The sequence below is a fragment of the Myxocyprinus asiaticus genome, chromosome 2 (assembly GCF_019703515.2).
Source record: "Myxocyprinus asiaticus isolate MX2 ecotype Aquarium Trade chromosome 2, UBuf_Myxa_2, whole genome shotgun sequence".
NCBI classification, from domain to species: domain Eukaryota; kingdom Metazoa; phylum Chordata; class Actinopteri; order Cypriniformes; family Catostomidae; genus Myxocyprinus; species Myxocyprinus asiaticus.
The window spans coordinates 31109002-31131013 of NC_059345.1; the positions used below are offsets into that span (position 1 = coordinate 31109002).

Sequence of the window (22012 nt, forward strand, 5' to 3'; positions counted from 1 at the left end):
TTTGCTGATGACATGACGGTGGTAGGTCTGATCACTGACAATGATGAAACAGCCTACAGAGAGGAGGTGCACACTCTGACACACTGGTGTCAGGAGCACAACCTCTCCCTCAGTGTCAGTAACACAAAGGAGCTTGTGGTGGACTTCAGAAGAAAAGACAGAGAGCACAGTCCCATCACCATCAATGGAGCACCAGTGGAGAGAGTCAGCAGCTTCAAGTTCCTGGGTGTCCACATCACTGAGGAACTCACATGGTCCATCCACACTGAAGCTGTTGTGAAGAAGGCTCATCAGCGCCTCTTCTTCCTGAGATGGCTGAGGAAGTTTGGAATGAACCGCCACATCCTCACACAGTTCTACACCTGCACTGTAGAGAGCATCCTGATTGGCTGCATCTCCGCCTGGTACGGCAATAGCACCACCCACAAACGCAAAGCCCTGCAAAGGGTGGTGCGAACTGCCAGACACATCATCGGAGGTGAGCTTCCCTCCCTCCAGGACATATATACCAGGCGGTGTGTGAAAAAAGCTCGGAGGATCATCAGAGACTCCAGCCACCCGAGTCATGGGCTGTTCTCACTGCTACCATCAGGCAGGCGGTACTGCAGCATCAGGACCTGCACCAGCCGACTTCATGACAGCTTCTTCCCCTAAGCAATCAGACTTTTGAACTCTTGATCTCCCACAATCAAAATACATCAGCACTGCACTTTATTACTCTTACTCTTATATCTCACACCGGACTGTCATAAATTATATTATTATTATTATATTAGATTCTCTCTTAACAACTTACAATCAACCGACTGCCTGAATGGCAATACAGTACAATACAACCTACTGTACATTCTATATATACTATATATACTTTTTTATTGTATTGTGTGTATTGTATACTGTACAGTGTATGTTATTATTTGTATATTGTGTTGTGTGTAATTATGTGTATATTAGACTTTAATTGTGTTGTGTTAATCTGATGTCTATTGTAAATTGGTATATGTCTCATCACTTTCACGACTGCTATGTTGCTCGGAACTGCACCCAAGAATTTCACACACTATTGCACTTGTGTATATTTGATTTGATTTGATAAGTCACAATTTATGCACTACTAAATTTTTGAGCATTGCAACATTAAACGTAGGTAGGACGTAACCCTACGTATAGACAAAATATTTACGGAAGCCTCCGACCAGGAGTAACTGATGGAATAAATAAGCAGACTGATATTTTATGACATCAATGAGCTCATGTTTTGCGTGACAGGCATCAATCATTTCAACATGCAGTATGATGTTGAGATTTACACTCGTTTACATTTACGAGAGAGAAAAGAAAACATACTTTTAAGCGTCTCTTCAGCATGAAACCGATCAAACGGTGCAGTTTTCAGGATGCGTCACCCGTTGTCAAATTTCAACACATTCAAAATATATATAGAATATTAAAATGAATAAATGTTTTTCCAGCCTGTTGTATTAGTATTTATCACCCCTTATTTAAATTAGATACAGTTCCTATATATTGTTATTTACACTAGGCAAATATACTATTTATCAAATCTACTTTTATTATGTATCCTATTTTAACGGGGATATAATTTATTACAGCTGACAGTTACATGAGCAAACAAGGTTTGAACATCAACAGTAACAAGATCAGATTGAAGTTCACAGCTGTTTAACACTTCTGTGTACAAATATGAAGGTTGCTTATTGGTTCAATACAAGTAAACATCATACTATGCGACTACGCATTACTTTATGGAGAATTTACGACCTACTAGTTAAGTCTTGCCTTAAGAACAGGTGGTGCAACCAAATTAAGCACTGACTTAGTTACAAACTAACTAGTAGTTACTAAGCCCTTAGTGTGAACTTTATGTCCCAACTTACGTGAGATCTTACGCACAGCTGGTGCAGCCCTACCCAGAAGAGCAGTGCCTAAACACTAGTGACGTAAAGTGTGCTTCCGGAAATTGCTTACAATTTTAAGTTTCGACCACAGATGTCGCTAGAGAGCACAAAGTTACGTAGTGCAGTTTTAATGGGCTTTGGGTACTCTTGGTTAAATGCATTGCCGTAGGAGAAACCAAGCCCAGAAAGAGGCTTTTCTGATTTTAAAATTATGTTGATATAAATTGCAACCTCCACTGGTCCCACAGTAGTGCTAATATTTCTTTCCACACAAACACACCTCCTTTCTATGTAAATAAGACTCATTAAAGATTGTGCTTCATTCACAAAACTCCATGCTATTTATCTGACACAATAAACATTGTGTTATTACTGCCCAGGAAAGCAGATGGTAAACTGAATTTTATGTCAAATTCAGTCCACTGCATCCTTCGCTATATAGCCAGAAAGACCCACCTTCAACACTAGTCGAAAAGTTGGAATTTTGTTACAAAACAGGGCACTGTCTCTTATCTTCTGTGGTTACGAACCAAGCTACATTGCCATGATTCGTGTTGGCCCTGCTGTGATGCTGTGCTGGTTCAGGTTTCTTCCTCAACAGGTTCTGGCTCTTGGCTTATTGGCTGACCTTGATAAGCCAATGCAGAAGTGCCTGGTGCAGCAGAAATACACCCCCTCCTTTCTGCTCCTGGCACTGGCATTCACTCAAAACCAGGCCTGATGCTTTAAACAGCTAAAGTAAACAATGGGAATATGCTAAATTAATCACAGTGAAATCCACACACAAACTATTGCACAGTGTTAGGTTTCAAACAATAGAAGCTTGCAAAGCTCCTTAAGAATGTACTGTAAATATAATTACATAAATTAAATAACATGGCCTTACATAATCGAACAAGGAAGATTTCTGACACCCCTGAAAAGTGAGTTAGCTTTTAAAGAAATGTGGTAACCAAAACATTTGAGTGGAAAACTGTGCTTGTACTTCTCTCAATCACCCAGGATGCCTCATTAAGAAAAATAAGAAATAAATAAAACTATTGCACATATAGTATCAGATTAGCTCTATATGTATACACCACATGACTAAAAGTATGGGCACACCCTAACACCACACCCATATAAGCTTGTTGAATATTTAAGCCATTTAATGCTGCATTTCATTTACACAGAACCAAAGCAGCATTATAAATGCCTTTGATACTAGGGGCTGAGGTAGGTCAGAACAGGCATAATTCTGTCTGATCTTTACACAGACTTTTTAGCAGACAGAGAGCCTGTTCAGAGCAGCATTAACTCGGCTGTGTAAAGACACTGCCAGGTGTATTTTGTTGATTCATGTCTTTTATTTTGAAAAGTTTAGTTCCTGTTCCCTAGTCATGTGATGTCTTGTTTTCCCTCCATGTTCATGTGTCATGTTTTCATTGGTTTATTGTTTAATTATCTTGTTATCAGTTCTGTTTGTTCATTGGTTTATGTTCTCCCATGTCTTGTATTTAAGCCCTCATGTTTTCATTGTCTAGTGGTCAAGTATTGAATGTGAGTGTAGAAGTTTATTGTCAAGTCACGTTTATTGTCAAGTCACGTTTATTGTCAAGTCACGTTTATTGTCAAGTCACGTTTTTAGTCAAGCCATGTTCATGTTTATATTTAGTTAGGGTTTTTGGATTTCATGTTCTGTAATTAAAACTGCACTTGGGTTCTCATCATCTTTGTCTTCATCATCATTGCCAGCAGCCAGCACACGTTACAGAATACTTGACCCACCCATGAACCTAGCAGTTTTACTTCTGCGCCTTCATCAGGGCAATCGTCCCGTGGAGGACTATGTCGAGGACTTCTGCGGTCTAGCCTGCCAGGTGGACTTTAATGAGGTTGCCCTCAAAGACTGTTTCAGATTTGGATTGAATGAGTCCATTTCTTTTTTGATGTCTGGCGGTCGCAGTTCCCTCAGCCTGGTTCAATATATCGACCTCGCCCTACAGATCATAGGTTCCACCTTCACTGTGGGGGAGGCGGATGCCGAGCCAGAGTTCCACGACATGGCCGCCGCCGAGCCAGAGTTCCACGACATGGCCGCCGCCGAGCCAGAGTTCCACGTCACCGCAACGCCTCGGCCTGCTCCATGCCACGTCACCGCAACGCCTCGGCCTGCTCCATGCCACGTCACCGCAACGCCTCGGCCTGCTCCATGCCACGTCACCGCAACGCCTCGGCCTGCTCCATGCCACGTCACCGCAACGCCTCGGCCTGCTCCATGCCACGTCACCGCAACGCCTCGGCCTGCTCCATGCCACGTCACCGCAACGCCTCAGCCTGCTCCATGCCATGTCACAGCCACAGCTGAGCAGTGGGACCTGGAGATGGTTCCCACCCTTATACCCACCCTTAGTTCTCCTGAGCAGGCAAGGGGAACTTTCGGCCCTCCGATCTCGCCTGGACCCTCCGAGCCCTGGACTTCGCCTTGGCCTGTCGGTCCCTCGACATTGCCTCAGCTCGGCATTCCCTCGGCTCCACTACGGTCCTTCAGCCTGTCGGCTGAGCCGGGGTCCCTCGTCCCTCCGGCTCCTCCTTGGTCTGTCGGTCACCTGGCTCCGCTATGGCTCTCCAATCCTCTGGCTGTGCCTCGTCCCTCCGATCTGTCAGCTTCACCGGGGACCTCCTTCCCTACGGCTCCACCTTGGTCCTCAGTCCCACCGGCTCCACCTCAGTCTTCTGATCCCTCAGCTCCGTCTTGCTCCTCCGAGCCTCCAGCACCGCCTTGCTCCTCCCTGCCATCGGCTCCACCCTGGCCCTTTGAGTCTTTGGCTACTCTCCGGGCTCCACCTTCCATGGCTCCGCCCCTCGAGCCTCTCATGGCTTCACCCCCCATGGACTTTGCCCTGGTCCCATGCCCCTCGCCCTTTCTCGCCACGCCACGCCCCACGCCTCAAGACACCCCCCCCCCACATAACTTTGAATTTATGTCATGTTTTATGTGTTTTGTTTGTGTTGGGGTATCAGGAGCCACCCCTTAGTGGGGGGGATATGTCAGGTGTATTTTGTTGATTCATGTCATTTATTTTGAAAAGTTTAGTTCCTGTTCCCTTGTCATGTGATTTCATGTTTTCCCTCCATGTTCATGTGTCATGTTTTCATTGGTTTATTGTTTAATTATCTTGTTATCAGTTCTGTTTGTTCATTGGTTTATGTTCTCCCATGTCTTGTATTTAAGCCCTCATGTTTTCATTGTCTAGTGGTCAAGTATTGAATGTGAGTGTAGAAGTTTATGTCAGGCCATGTTTATTGTCAAGTTTAGTCAAGCCATGTTCATGTTTATATTTAGTTAGGGTTTTTGGATTTCACGTTCTGTAATTAAAACTGCACTTGGGTTCTCATCATCTTCGTCATCATCATTGCCAGCAGCCAGCACATGTTCCAGACACCTTTCTTTTCAAAACCATGGACATTAATATGGAAATGGTCCTCCCTAAACGCTCCCACTCTTCTGGGAAGACTTTCTACTAGATTTTGGAACATAACTACAGGGATTTGCTCAGATTCAGACATGAGCATCAGTGAGCTCAGGCAAAGGGGTATTGCTTTCAATCAGCATTCCCATTCATCCCAAAAGTGTTCAATGGTGTTCAGGTCTATTCTCTAAGCAGGCTAGTCAAGTTCAGCCACACCAGACTTGGTAAACCATTTCTTTGTGGACCTCTCTTTTTGCATTGGGGCATTGTCAAGCTGGAAAAAAAGGCCCTCCACAAATTGTTTCCAAAATATACACAGTTTTGTCACACAATTCTCTAAAATGTTTTTGTATGTGGTAAAGCTGAAGTACAGTAAGTAATTTCTGCACCACTAGTGCCACCAAACAGAATTGCAAAAATAAACTTTGTTTTCAAAACAGCTTTCTGAATACGCCCCCCCCCCCCCCAGTAAGCACTGTGTTTCTGTGGTGAAATGAAAATTGCTCTGTTTGTTTTGAGCGACATGCTTAAGCCCGCCCCAACAATGTCAACCAGTGGCGTGAGTTGGGGCGGGCCTAAGCAGGTCGCTCAAAACAAACAGAGCAATTTTCATATCACCACACACACAGTGCTTACTGTTTTGAGAAAATTAACCTGTGAATGGCTTACTTATAGTTGCCTCTGCATATTAAGCTGGGATAGGAGAAATTATTTTAACATAGAAAAAGTTACATACTTCAGCTTTAAGGTTTGTCTACACTGGAATTAATGGGTCTGGCCAAACCTTTTAATTAGCGGAGGCTGTCTACATACTTTTGGCCATGTAATGTAGAATTTGTGGCTGATAGCTAATGGTCTATTGAAGGAGTAGTCAAGAAAAATTATGTATTTGATGGTGTAAAAATAATGAAAAATTATGTAAAGCCAGATGGCAGTACACTGGCTCTGGTTCAGTACTAGTGTATTGCTTTACTTGGAATGGTGCACTTCTTGAAGGAGAGATACATCTCTGTTGCTTCTTCCTTCATGTCAGACTGCTGAGATTTTCATCCCTTCAGTTACAATCAGCCACAGTGTCCTGGTGCCATGGCAACAATATGACCCCTGAAACTGCACCCAGGATCTTTTCTTCTAAACCACATTAGGAGAATGTTCTCTCCATTTAGCCTCGACCATCATTTATCTATTGATTGACATTGACTAAGCGTTTACATGCACTAACACTAATGGGCTCATGTCTAAGTGGACACATTCACACACTGTATATTTTCAACTAGAGCAGTCGTTGTCCATTGTACACTCTTTGTCTTTCTCCCACTCTTTTACTTTTTGAAAAAGAAATTGAGCTTTCCAGAGAGAATTTCCATAAATCCACTGCACTGGAAGAGCAGAAAATCCATTCTCCTCATCACCATGGAAACACTTTCAGATTCTGACGACCCCCTTGTTAAGGCAAAGGCAATATTCCAGCCCGTATACACTGATCACTACAAAAAAAATGTGTTAGTGCATACTCTGTGTTCCTCAGTTACTTATCTTGTTGTCATTATGTACAATTTTTACTGCCACATTTTCTGTCATTTCATCCAATTGAGTCCAACTGATGTCTTTCTGAGAAAAAAATTTATTTAACGAAAGAGGGAAAATGCACGCACATCCAACATTTTTTCAACAGGTGCTAGATCAAGTCAAAAAGCATTGAAATAGAACTGATGATCATCAGTTCTAAAAAAAAAAAAAAAAAAAAAAACATTTAACCACCTCCAAAAATAAGTTTATTGCACTTCTATTGAAACAATCGATCCAGACGGAGAACAACAACCATTTTAAATGTTTGTTCAGGTTCAACTTGTACACACTGTAAACACGAATAAGTTAGCAGAACTAAAAAAAAAATAATTATTTGATCAGTTACATAATTTTTTAAGTTAATAAATTACAAGTTTAAGTAAGCAGAACTGACAGAATTTGATTTTGTTCTACTCATGCATGTTAATTTTTTTCTGAACTTGAAATATTGAGTAATTTTATCGTGCATTTTAATGGTACTTAACTTTATATTAAACTCTTTTGCTGAACTTATAATCACCATGTTGGATCAGTTTGAACATGTCAAGTAGAGAGAACCTAATTAACTGATATTAGCTAGAACAAGCTAGTACAATGAATGTTAGCATACTGAATGCATGCTAATTAGATAAACCATGCTTTGATTAGCATAGCAATTGCTCAACAAGTATATCAGTATACTGAAGAACAGTATAGTACCTGTCCTCAATCTAATCTCAAGCTCCACTATCCACCATAATGGTAACCCCCCCAAAAAACTTTAACATGACAACATAACAAAACATTCATCTTGCCCAAAGACACACTATATAACACTTAATTTTAACATTTACTCTCCCTGTCGAGTGCCATGTAAAGCATGCTGGGAAATAAAAATCCCCTTCCCAGTTTCAGTAAAATTTAAGTTCCTGTAAATTTAAAGTGACAAGTTCATTAAACTCAAAACATTAAACTATTCAGATTACTTAAAAGGTTTCGTGAACTCAAAAGAAAGTGAAAGTTCTAAATACTCATCAAGGTTAATTTATTGGAACTAATTTGTATGATTTAATTTTTCCCTACTCAAAACAAATAATTATTTTGAGCATTAGGGTTTACAGTGCAGTTGTTGGCTGTCATAACAACTCAAAGTAATGATAAATATACATAACTAGCCCCTGTCCATTGCTTTAAGTAATTTACTGCTCCTTAAACTTTGACGAGTGAGACATTGTGAAAAGACAGTAAAGTCTAGGCACTATGGAGCCTATTCTTTTTTTTAATTTTTTTTTATGCCAATTCGTACACTGAATATGTTAAACATCAAATTTACTGCTCAGAATATACGCCAATGCGAGTGAAAGCACTGGAGAATAAGAAAAAGCTGGATATTAAGGCTATGTTGCTTGGCAAATATATACAGACAACAGTTTGAGTAATGAACTATATGGACGCTTTTCACAGACTGTGAAACTTAGTTCACTTAGTTTCTGCCCCATTTAACAGTGTAAATCTAGCAAAAGTTTTAATTGATATTTTAATTTTTAATTATTTGGTGTAGAAATATAACATTATTCTTTGTGGTATAGTACCCTGAAGAAACAAGTCAACAACTGGGATGAGGATTTTAATACAGCTGCTGAGGGAGTGACAGTAAACTTGGCATCTTATTCTCTTCTGACTTTTGTAATTCATCTCTTTTTATTTTTTTCCTCTTTTGGAAAGGCGTGGAAACGTAATAGTGGATTTTTTATTTTGCTGTTGTAGCAAATGGGAACGCAAAAATAATATTTGCTGTTGTCTCCCATATACCACTATAGAAGTTCACCCTGCTTTAGTTTACTTCCCCAGTCCAAACCCGGGAATACATTATTTGGCGGAAGAATTGTTTATCTGGATAATTATGAATAATAAATGTAACTCTTTAATGATCATAACTGTCTTTTACCATATTGCTGTTGCCACCATTTTATAAAAGCAATTAACCACCTGAGGCTGTCCATTACAGTGATTTTACCTCAGGTAACAGGGTCACCATGTATTTTAATTTGTATCTATTTTATGGTTCATCTTCTCTGATTTATCAGTAATGCAGCTACTCTGATAACTCTGTAACTCTGATTTTTTAGGGTGTGGAATTGAACTCAGCTTGGTACAGAGTGTGTCCTCCTTACCTGCAAAACTCTGAGAAATGTAAGCACTTTTCTCAGTGCGGGGCACTAATGACTAAAGAAAAGAGGTTACAGGAGTGGAGATGAGAGAGTGAGTGAGTGAAAGAGAGACGAGGGAAGCAGGTGACAGAGGGAGAGAAAGAGGAATAGTGGGACTGCTGCGGCCACATGCCTCACTGCCCTTCTGTCTCTGCCCGCTATGAAATGCCACAGCAGTCTGCCCTTCCTGTCTGGCATTTCCTCTCACCTGCTTGGTCTCTACTATGACTTTTCCCCTGCCCTCTGAACAACTGTCATAAATCACTTCTCCAGTCCTGCTTCAGTGCCTCAATCTGTACTGAGCTCTTAGCCCAGAACCTTAACCATTTTTACTTCTTTCAGCCCTTGGTAACAGCAAGTCCCTCCTGTGTACCTGAGTCCCCTGCACAGAAAACTTTAGCATCAGAGTTTAAATGAGGTGAAAGGAGGAAGTGGAAGTGGGTTATTCAAATGAAAGCTCGTTTACATACATATTGCATCACATTTGTGCATATTTGATATAAAAAGTGTGCCATCTACCAAGATGACATGCTCTTTTAAGGTCATGTAAGAGAGTTAACATGTATTCATATCATTGTGAAAGGGTTCCTGGGGTTGTTTATATATTTGTCTGTGTGCACTGTTCTTATACATGTTAATACTGTATGATGGGAGGTGGCAATGATGATGGTGGGGCATGGTGATTATGGGGGGTTGTTGTGTTAAAAGGTTAAGTAACAGCGGTCCTTTACTGCATTAACAAGAAAAAGCAGCTGGTGGATAAAAAATAATTAGTTTTTTTTAAATGACAATTAAACGCTTTAGTCCGACTAAAATTGTACCAGTACGATTTTTGCGAAGTCATACTAACAGACTTTGATAATGCGATTGTAGCTCAGATTCATTTAGCATGTATACATGTTAATAGAACCATTACTGGCCTCACTGTTGTGCACATGATCTGAAAGGCAGAGGCTACGTGCGACGTAGATGAACATTCTTTTTTTTTTATTTATAATTTTATTCCCTTTTTCTCCCAATTTGGAATGCCCAATTCCCACTACTTAGTAGGTCCTCATGGTGGCACGATTACTCACCTCAATCCGGGTGGTGGAGGGGTTGCCTCTGCTTCTGAGACAGTCAATCCGCACATCTTATCACGATGGCTCGTTGTGCATGACACCGTAGAGGCTCACAGCATGGGAGGCTCATGCTATTCTCCGGGATCCACGCACAACTTACCACATGCCCCATTGAGAGCGAGAACCACTCATCGTGACCAGGAGGAGGTTACCCCATGTGACTCTACCCTCCCTAGCAACCGGGCCAATTTGTTTGCTTAGGAGACCTGGCTGGATTCACTCAGCACACCCTAGATTTGAACTCACGACTCCAGGGGTGGTAGTCAGCGTCAATACACGCTGAGCTACCCAGGACCCCGTAGATGAACATTCTTAAATACATGGACAGACAAAAAACAAGGAATGCTTCCTTAACTGTCATCTTCCTTTTCTTCCTATTCAGTGAGAAAGCTTAGATAAGTAAGCCAGAGAAATAAATTAATAAATTAATTGGTAGAAAGCTAGACAGAGATTTATATATTATACATGACATTTACATTTATGCATATAGCAGACGCTTTTATCCAAAGTGAATAACAAAATGAGAAAGGATACAACATAACATAAAATGGTGTACTCAACAGCAGGGTTGTCTGGAAAGACAAGGAACTCTGTCTTCAAAGGTGGTGTTCCTTCATCCTGGCCGAGATGTCTGTCAGGCAGGCCGAGATCCGAGCAGTCACAATGGGGTCGTCAGGCTGGAAAGACAAGAGCTACGTGTCATCGGTATAGCAGTGGTAAGAAAACCTGTGTGCTTGAATGATGGGTCCCAGTGATGTTGTATATATAAAGGAGAGAAGTGGGACAGGCACTGAGCCCTGAGGTACCCCAGTAAGTAGCTGATGTGACTTGGACACCCCTCCACTCCAGGCTACCTTGAAAGACCTACCTGAGAGATAGGACTTGAACAAGCCAAGCACAGTTCCTGTGATGCCCAGAGTGGAGAGGGTGGACAGGAGGATCTGATGGTTGACTGTGTAAAAGGCTGTAGATATGTCCAGCAGAATGAGAACAGATTATCTGGAGCCAGCTCTCGCCTGTCTCAGGGATTCGGTGACAGACAGCAGATCAGTCTTGGTCGAATGTTCACTTTTGAAGCCTGACTGATTGTCGTCTAGCAGCTTGTTCTGTGAGAAAAAGGCAGAGATCTGATTGAAAACAACCCTTACAGGTGTTTTTCTGCCATGAATGGAAGGAGCAAAACCAGTCTGTAATTACTTGTGTGGGGTTAAGAACTGTTTTTTTAAGCAGTGGAGTTAATCGAGCCTGCTTAAATGCGGTGGGAAACGTGCCTGTAATTAGAGATGTGTTAATTATGGGTGTGAGTGCAGGTTGGATGGACGGAGAGATGGCTTGGAGAAGGTGGGGAGGAATAGGGTCAAGGGTGCACGTGGTCATGTGGTTAGAGAGGAGGAGTTTAGAGACCTCAGTGTCGGTTAGAGGAGAGAACATAGAAATAGAAGAGCTGCATGTAGGAGGTAGGTGTTTAAGAGTTGTCTTAAATAAACTGCAGGCATCTGTAGTGTTGTTGATCTTGTCTTGATAATAGGAAGTTTTTGCAGATGAGACATTATCTCAGTAGGAAGAAAGCAGAAACTGATACTTATTCAGATCTGCAGGATCCACCCTGAGGTCAGTCCTATGTTCACAAAGAACGCCAAAGAGCCAGGGGTTGGGGGTATCATCCATGCTGGCCTGGAGGAGAGAGGATAGATGCTTTCTACACAGGTTGTTAAAGTGGAGCATAGAGTCTCTGCAGCAGTATTTACATCCAGAAAGGGAAAGAGATTTTGCAAGGGAAGAGAGGTAGAGACAAAAGTGGAAAGGAGGATGGATGAGAGAGAATGGAGTTTATGCAAAGGAAACTATAGGGGAAGTATGTGAAAGACTAGATGAAAGTGTCATATTAAACTGAACAAAGTAGTGATCAGAAACATGTAGAGGGGTAACAAGAACTTTGTTAGCGGCACAGTTACATTTAAAGACCAGATCCAGCTGGTTGCCTGATTTGTGCATTGCAGAAATGCAAAGTCGTTTCAGGTATGTTGAAATCACCAAGAACCACAAGTGGGCTGCCATCTTCAGGGAAGGATGATAGCAGGACATCCAGCTCCCCAAGGAAGGTAGCAAGCTGACCTGGAGGGTGATATGTCCTGTGTCTTAATCATGAAAACCGTTGTAACAAACAATAGGGATGTGCTTGAGGGCATATGTAATGCAAGGAGAAGACATAGACTAATGGAAAAGGAAATTCAAAAGGAACAGATACTTAAGTGCTATTGGTGAGTGGTGCCTTGTTGGTGGCCTTCCTCAGTGGACTCGCACAGGTAGACTCGCTGGCATTTACACAAGTAGGTCTTCACACGAGGAGGGCTTCACACAAAGGCTGCTGCTTCTGCGTCAGCATCCACATCAAATATAAATGTGGCTATTGCGTTGTTGAGTGAAAAATGTTCAGCACACAGTAAACAAACAACTCAAACCTTGCAATGAATAATAAAACAAGTGAAACATGGTAATAAACACACACTTATATGCTTCTTGTCATCCAGGGTGTAGTTCCAGTATCTACCAGCAGGTGCTAACAGGAACCTGCTAACCAACTAATTTCTGACAAGTGATATACGTAGACACAGGTGCAAGGCCACATAAGTGCCAGAGTGGCACTAGTCCACCCAGATTGACGGCTGGTCCACCAAATCAAAACTGCAGGAATATACAGTTTGCAAATAAAAAGAAACTGCATTTTGTTACACACAAAATAGCTCACATGCAAGATAAACATATTCCTGTTATAAATATAGTTAGATTTTATTTTTTTCAAATAAAAGCTTGAAATGATAAGCTTATCTACTCTTTAGCCTCCATTTGAATGTAACATTCCCCAACTCTATAGGACAGCTGTTAAATAGAACATCTGATTCACTCACGTTTTTCACCAGACCTCTTATTTTACATAGACTATTAATCAAAAGAAATATTTTGCGACATTGCAGCAACTCCAAGAAGCCCAGAACGTAAGCTAAAGGAGATTTGGGTTTCCTAATAATGTTGCAACTTAAGCCTTTAGGATCATCTTAACTGATGTCGTTCATTATTTTACGATGGTGTAATGCCTGTTTCCCAAACCAGCACGTAGATCACTCATTATAAAGTAGAACTTAGGCTAAGTGTTCGTTACGGGAGCTGTCCAGTCCAAAAGTGCTGATCACTTTGGCAAATATGTCCAGGTGTTTGTCTTCTCAAAATGAAAATAATGTAGAAATACTAACAAACATGGAAGTTGTTTGTAACCTTGTAGAGGTGCCGAAATTTATTAACTATTACAGAATTCAATTAACTAAATAATTAGGGCTTTGGTAAGACAGGGTTTCAGATGTTTGCTCAGTTTATAGAGATTAATAAAATGATACAAGGAGTGCATGTAACGTGAATGTACCCGATGAGCATCACATCATAATAAGGGGATCTCATGTAGCCTGTGTTGTTTCTTTGGCTGGAAACTGAACAGATGCACAAAGAACAGGATTAAAATGATGGACATCAGTACTGAACTACTCATAGACCTTTCTAAACAGAATGAAGGGAATCTCTCACTGCACACTCACTCTAACCTCCTTTGATACACATATTTTATTTATTTATTTAGGCCTATTTATTTAAGTTTTAAACTGCAGGGTCAGTTTACAAATATCTAAATAAATCTGTTTAATAAGATAATCTTTCTATTGCTATCATAGTTATGATTATCAAATAAGACCAATAAAACAGTATACTGTATTATGTGTTATGTACATTTAGTTTGATCTTTAGACCTAATTTAGACCCATCATGTTGCATGCGCAGACTGTGGATACTGCCAGTTGATTTCAATGCGATTTTTTTTCCACACTTTTTTGTCATCTAAAGCAGTGTACAATGGCTTTCCAATTATCAACATATATTAATATAATTTATTCAATGTCCCTTTGTCTCTGATAAACTTTGAAAGATGCGAGAAAGATACTTTAAGTTGCACTTAATGGACTTAAGAGTGGTACAAAGCTCTCGTTAATTTACAAACGTTTTTACTTAGATAACGATGCTTTTGGGAAACGCACCGTTGAGATTAAGTACTACTTTAGTGCTACTTATGTTCTTCTTAGTGCTTCGGGAAACCCAGCCAACACCCGTGAAAAGCAGGAGGACTGAAATGTGTCTAATAATAATGTTGCAATATCTCTTATTTTAATTTATTGTATTTATTTCTATGGCCATTTCATTTTTCAATGTATAACAGGGTCAGAAAGGTGCTTCCACTTGCTTTACTTAATTTTGTGTATGACCTTTTAATTATATTTAAACTGCACTCTCCAACCATTGGTTGGTGCTGTGAAGCGAACTGGTTCCGGTTGGGTCATTAAGATTTGCGCCAGCCGAGAGAGTGGTTGTGGTGGGTGAGTGCTCCCCGGAAAAATATTTTAATTAATTTTATCGTATTTTTTTGGGGTTAACATCGACATGTGTTTTGTTTTTGTCATGTAAGAAAGTGTATTGTATGCTCTCTTCTCAAGCTACCATGTTTTATGTGTAGTAATGTTTGATTTAATGTTCATCCTCATTATATAACATGCGTGAGCATGATTATTGGGACTGACCACCACTTTTCAATGTGTTTCAACAGGTACAGACTTTATATTTTAAATAATATGTGTAATTATTGTATACCTGTCCTATAATGTTCATACATAAAGATTAAGGTTTGCACCAGCCGAGATAGTGGTTGTGGTGGAATGTATGAGCATGATATTTGGGACTGACCACCGCTTTTCAATGTGTTTAAACAGAATAAAGTCCACCAAAGGCGTGAGATGGTGTCAGTGGAGTGCTTTATTCAACACAACACAGAGATAAACCCAATACAATTGCATCAATATGACCTATTAAGGTAAATTTCTAATAATAAACTTAATAATTGTTAAAAAAAAAAAAATTATTATTGTTATTGTACATGTAATTAAGCAACTCTAAGTATTAGGTAAATGAGTGAATATTGACTCATAAAGGCTGAGGAATGGGGCACACTTCATTATATTTATGATGAAATTAGGCACAGAATAGAGGTCCACCCTGTTTCACCAAGGTCCATTCATTTGGAGATTTCTGGCCTCGCTCCAGCTAAGACAGATGAAGACTGTAGATCAACTATGAAAAAACCTGATTATAATGGTGTGTGTAAACGTACTGACAGTCTACTCTAATGCCTGACTTCACACAAATTTACCTAATAAGGGTGTTTGTTTGTTTGTTTGTTTATTTGCTTGTTTGTAAGAGTGATTTTCTCTCCCTGTGTGGGAGCTATTCATCAAATCATTAGTGAATGTGAGTATGTGCTTTTATGTGTGAGTGAATATTTGGCTCTCTCATTGGCCTTCTCTGTTAAATTTACATCCGTGATTGAGAGGAAGGGGCTATAGTCCAAGGCTTCTGAATTAATCATGCTGCAGTTGGTCATATGATTAATTGTATTTTCTGACCAGGGGGTAATCAACATACTTGGATGGGTGGTTTCCTCAGGGGCAAATCTCCATCTTAAACCCATCCAGTGCTCTTTAAAGAGAGAACAAACTATGACAAGTTGTTTTTAAATGCCAGCTTTAATCAATGCACATCCTCTACTCAGCATGCCAGCCCCCATCTTCACAGTTAAGCACCTCACTATCACCTGTGACTTAGGTGTGAGGTTTTAATAGGAAAGCCTTCTGTGACTGTCTGCTGTCATGTGAGTGTGAATTTAGTTAGATACTCTCTTGACCTTGTGCTAAATGTGACTGCTGCCCAGACTCTTGCTGACATAAAAACAAACATTTCTCTCTGAAAGTATGTATTCAAGTGACAGAGCGCAGGTGAGAGAGGACATACCAAAATGTAGCATTCGTGTGTTCTGGACAAAGTCAACATGACACCTAGATTGTATGACCTTTTCTTAAATGCCATTTTTAAGTATAAGTAATTCTTTAGAAATTCCCAACACACTTTTAGTATAGATGATAATTCACTGGGACATTAGTGTCAGCCCTGAGTTAAAATTGATTAAATATATATAAATGATGTATTATGCAAAGGACGGTTCCTGAATAAGGGTGTTTATTATTCTCCTGGCTGAGCTCTAAGTAAGCCTGTCTGTAAGCAACATGAATTGTGCAGTGTTTATCATTATAATTAGAGCAGATTAGCCAGACTAGACTGAAGATGAAGAGCATAAAATCCATTTCACATCTCTTCACCAACTTCATTGTTTCCGCCATCTGAATTTAGTTAAAAATGTGTCCTAAAAATGTATTTTGAGTTATTTACTTTCTTTGCACATTTCGATGTGTAAATTTGAGTAAGTGGTTTGAATGGATTCACTATTTTACTTTTAAAACAACTATTTTAAAACAGTAAACAATACAGGCTAGCCATTATATAGTTCTTCATCTCACAGCCTTCATCTGAAGTGTCTCAAGGACTTGCCGAGAAACAGAGTATTGACAGAATAAAGGAGACAGAAAAGTCTATTTTCTTTCTTTTATTGGAGACCTCAGGGCATGCAAGTTGCTGACACGCCACTTTCTGTGTGACCTTCATGCTCTCTGATCAGAGTGGACTTTCTAACAAGAGAAATTTGCCTTTTGCCATTCATTTTCCAGTATAGCATTAAATTGATTTTTTTCTTTACAGTACTTGAAGATCTGCTATACATAACACCTCTTTCAGTATGACTCACGTAATGTTGTGAGTGCTATATTTAATGTACTTTGCTATGATTCATTTTGTGTGGCTCAATTAACTAGTTCAGAATGATACATGCTTGGAGAAAGTAGCTGTAACAAATTAAACATTGATCGCACAACTAATACTGTTATCACTGTAGAATAGGTCTCATAAGATTTCCATGTCTATTAATAAATGTATTGTAAGTTTGACAAACAATTTAGTGTACTCATTTTCTCTGAGGTTAAAAAACAGGATCAATATCTTAGCAAATGGGAGCAAAAATATATATAATTGTGTTTGTTTATTTTTTAGTGGTTGCTTAATTTTTTCCGTCACATTTGTAGAAAGACTTATTGCTAAGATGGTATCTTGTTGTTACATATATTCTCAGTGGCATTTCTCTATGAGTCATATTGCTTGACCTCACTGAAGTGGATCTCTCTTAGTGATGCTTAAAGGTTAATGGGCTCTCCAGTGGGACTGACACTCTGGCACTAGTGTCTAACCACATCTTAATAGCATTTAATTTCATTCCTATACAGTAGCTTGTGGTTAGGTGTTTTCTGCCACATTATAATAACCATAAAAAGTGGTAACATGCCATTTTTACCTTAAAGGGATAGTTCACACAAAAATGAAAATTCTCTCATCATTTACTTCCCAGATGCCATCCCAGATATATATAACTTTCTTCTGCTGAACACAAACGAAGATTTTTTTTAAAGAATATCTCAGCTCTGTAGGTCCATACAATGCAAGTGAATGGTGACCAGAACTTTGAAGCTCCAAATGCACAAAGACAGTGTAAAAGTAATCCATAAGACTCCAATAGTTAAATCCATATCTTCAGAAGCGATATGATTCGTTTTATGATATGATCTTCGTTTGTGTTCAGCAGAAGAAAGTCATATACATCTGGGATGGCATAAGGTAAAATATCAATGTTTTCTTTTTCCCAACCACCTAAGCAAGTAATTTTTTGTAATGCAGGGCAAACATGCAGTTATAACAATGAATTGTATAATAAATGTTTTTGTTCGACAGCCTTTTTATATAAAGAATAAAACTTAACCATATAAAGCCTAACATATGAAATAAAAGTAAGAAAATTCTATTTTTTTAAACCTGTTTAAACCTATTTTTCTATCAAATAAGCACATGTTGAAATATCAGTAACAATATAAACATTATTGTTAATTTTACTTTATCAAAATCAGAAAAGATTTAACATAAAAAAAGATGCGTGTATCAAAATTTGGAAATTCTACATCCAGAAGAGCATTGAAGTCAAGGTCTCCTGGGCACTGGCCCATTTGGCCTGGTCCGTAATTCACCTATGCATACAATGTGTCATATGCTGCAGTTCAATTTAGATGGTTCAATTATTCTTGATGTACAAGCTCTTATAATTGTTTCTTTTTATTTTTGTTTCATTGTTCTTTTTCCTCTTTAATTTTTGTTATACACTGTGTAGGATGTTCTTGGGATTAACAATGATAATTAATATATAATATTAATATATATGTATCTTCACTTTCTCTCGAGGACACTTTTGATCTCTTTCGTGCATACCGGGGCTCTCTTGTGCGTTTGGCACCGCTGGGACTTTCTCGTACATGTCCAAAATCTCCCTCACCGTTTCCTTAACATTTAGGTAATCAGTATAAACTCCCACTCCCAACACTGATTGACAGGTGTCTGTGTAAGGCAACGGAAATGCAAGTGCAAAGGGAATTGCTATTCCATTTGAATTTTGGCAGGCTCCATATGCAATGCCGAGGAAGTGAAATAGCAAACGGGGTAATTGCTTTTGCTTCTTCGATATGACAGGGTCATAACTCGTAAGACATGGGAAATGCAATGTCAAATGGACTTTGCTTTTCCATATGAAATTTGGCAGACATTGTTCGTTCATGTAAACGAAAAAGCAAGCGGTAATACGCGAATTTGCAATTGGATAATGTCACAGTTTATGCATCCGCATTAGAAAATGCAATTGCAAATACAAGTTGCAATTTGTTTTGAAAATTACTTAGAAAATACTTCCATAAATACTTCCATAATTATCAGGATAATTTAGTAATAGTAATATTAAATAATTTTGACTTTGACCACATTTTTTGTTTTTTAGGTTTCCTGAAAAGCACCTAAAGTAACTGTTTTTACACAGTTTGGTTACACCAAGAAAACTAATTTGAAAGGTTAATCAGATAGAAATAGCTCTTTAAAGTAACAATTGCAGGTTACCCTTTTTTAACAGTGTAGGCAGAAGATCATTTTCAGAATTTTGTGACATTTTGTCTGACACCGTAATAACCAATCCTTCCACATGCTTCATTGTAAGAGGTCCATTACAATGGTCAATTAATGTGTGTCCACAATAAGAGTGTCCCTTTGCAGTCACAATAAGTTCACTAATCAGTCAACTGACTTTCTATTTTTTAATCACATTCTGTTTTAAGTGGGTTTATGTTGCTTCCACTCACCGATCCCCATCACATTTAAAGCTGTGGTTGACTACTGGTTAAAGATCAGATCCTTCAGAATGAATGCTGGTTTATCCCCAAGTGGGCATGACCCTGTAACTGAGGACAGTTACTGAGATTGCTATCTGGAACTATCACCATTCTGCCTATGCACAAAGCACTTAACCACAGGTCATTTTTAAGGGGACTGTCCCTGCAATCAATGTCCTGTCAGTTGATTTAGACTAAAAGGGTATGCCAAACAATAAGAAATCACTTAATTAAGTTTCATTTAGAAAACAAACCTTAGCCAAAGGCTATTAAGAAACTCCATGCACACACAATTAATCCTCACAAAAGTCCTAGTTACCTGGAAAATGTATCACTAATAACATTCTCTTGTCTAGTGGCAAAGTGCCCATTCTAATTAAGCAAGTCCTTTAACTCAGTTAAGGCAGCCAGCTAACAACGACTGCCCTTTAGACCTCTGCAGGATCAGATGAGGGTTACTTAAGCGGACTGAGACTACAAGAAGGTCGGCAGGTAGTCACGAATAATTGTAATGGCTCTGGCTTAGATGGTTGCTTTGGCTGGAATTATGCTTAATATGTAGTGACTGGGAGATTGAAATAGCACTGAATTGCCTCTTTGATTGATCGTTGGAAATGGAGGGTCAACAGATGTGCGATCAATATGATTTTGGTTGAACAATATTTAGTCTGTGTAGTGAATTTTAATTTACTGAACCTTACACTTGTGTGCATGTGTTCAGGATTAAAAAGATAATTCTGTTGTCTCTCCCCCTTTTCACATTTCCCTCTCTCCTATTCCTGTCTCCCATCCCCCTCTTCCATTAGGTAAACACCGGTCACAGAGCTCAGATCACAGGATGCTCAATTTTCCCAACATTTAATTTGCGTTCAGACCTTCCCATGTGCAAAATGAATCTTTCTGAAATGATCTTGCATTATCTTTAGATTTTTTGAAAATCTATTTCTGTGCCATCTGAGAGAGCCCCACATATCTGTCTCTCTCCCTCTCACCCCCACTCTTGCTCTCCCTGAGCACGTGTGTATCTCTCTCCCTCCCTCTCTCTCTGTCTCTGTCTCTCTCTTTATATACATGCACGCTTTTCCACTCTCCTACCTCGCACACAGACGCTCAGCCGTCGCTGCTGCTGTCACTTGCTTCTGTCAGAGTTTTTTTCTGACTGTTTTGCAAACAGAAAGTGCTTTGCGAGGAGCGAACAGAAACAATGTCTTGCTCCTGACCAACACTGAATGGATTAGCCGGTTATTCTGAGCACTAATGAGATTACGGAGTCACAACAGACATGGGTCCTGGCAGCATGGTACCTTTTTCCACACTTCTTGAGGAGTGTTTTCCTTGTCAGTCCCTTAGCGATGGCGCTCTGAAAGTGACCGAGGCAGAGCCGGTGCGCACAGATGCCAGGGAATAGACACATACGCGCTTACCTATGTTGGTTTTGTGGTGTGGATTCTCATAGTAGCGGTGGACAATATGAAGTACCAGAAGTATATAACAGTGATGCAAATGGCCATGGGAGTGACAGCCTCCAACAAAGACAACTGCATCCCTCCAAAGAGACAGTTGTGGTGAGTACAAACTAAACAGTTTGAGAAAGAGAGTGAGAGGAATTGAGGAATGGGAGGAGAGTGGATTGTGACAAGTGCACAGAGGTTCTGTCAGACTTAAAAACAATAACAAAAAAGGGAAGAAAAAATAGATTTTGAGAAATAGAGGAACTGTTGCTGTTAAAGTATATGCAGCACAGTGAGCTCTCTTTGCACCTCCAAATAGTACGCTCAATTCTGTTTTCGGAAGTACAACCTTCTTTCTCTATTTTTTATCTATCTCCTTTTTTCATGCTCGCCCCCCATTGTTTTCTATCTCTCCTGTTTTGCTTTTGTCTGTATATGACTTAAATTTTTGTCTCTTTGATGTGATAATGCACTGTAACTCTCTCTCTGTTTATCTCTGTCTCTCTCTCTCTCGCTCTCTCCTTTCACACTCCAGTAATAGACTGAATCAGACCTTCCCTGGTATGAACAAAGGCTTGCACATGGGTCTATAAATAATATTGCTGCTTCTCCCGAACATTAATAATGCAAAATAATGTTCCATTTTTTACATTTTTGTAACAATCATATTCCTGTGAACTGGCCTTGGCTATTATTTCTTTAATTTTCATTCTCTAATGCCTCTATACTGGATGCACTCAGACAGCTTATTAATAACATGGGTGCAGCCACTCAAAGCCATTTAACAATTACTCAGTCCATTTGCAACATTCTTTCAAATGAGGGAACAAAATGATGTACAACCTCAGATTTTACCGCAGCATGTATTCATTATCTTGATGATATTCTTGCATGCTGGTTTAATGGACGTTTAAGCTAATTTGTGTTGAGTTAGTCATATATACAGTCTCTCTATTTTTTTTTTTTTTTTTTTTTTTGTAGTTAGTATTCTTGAAGACACAACCACACCATTTCTGTCCCACTAATACACCTGCTGACACCAGAACCATTGCATCACTATTTCTCACATCTGGTCATC

General features: G+C 39.6%; 1 protein-coding gene across 9 annotated transcripts in view; it reads left to right on the plus strand.

Moving 5' to 3' along the window:
- The first annotated feature begins 20684 nt into the window (after positions 1–20684).
- The window catches only part of tjp1a (tight junction protein 1a), a 183451-nt gene continuing 182123 nt past the window's right edge, over positions 20685–22012 (plus strand). For 2 of the 9 annotated variants that reach the window (XM_051723580.1, XM_051723572.1), the window contains exon 1: positions 20702–21048. In XM_051723580.1, coding sequence (XP_051579540.1) covers positions 20954–21048 — 95 coding nt within the window. In that variant the 5' untranslated portion in view covers positions 20702–20953. Of the gene's footprint in view, positions 21049–22012 lie in introns of all 9 variants that reach the window. The other 7 variants (XM_051723556.1, XM_051723563.1, XM_051723507.1 and 4 more) reach the window with 7 other exon arrangements.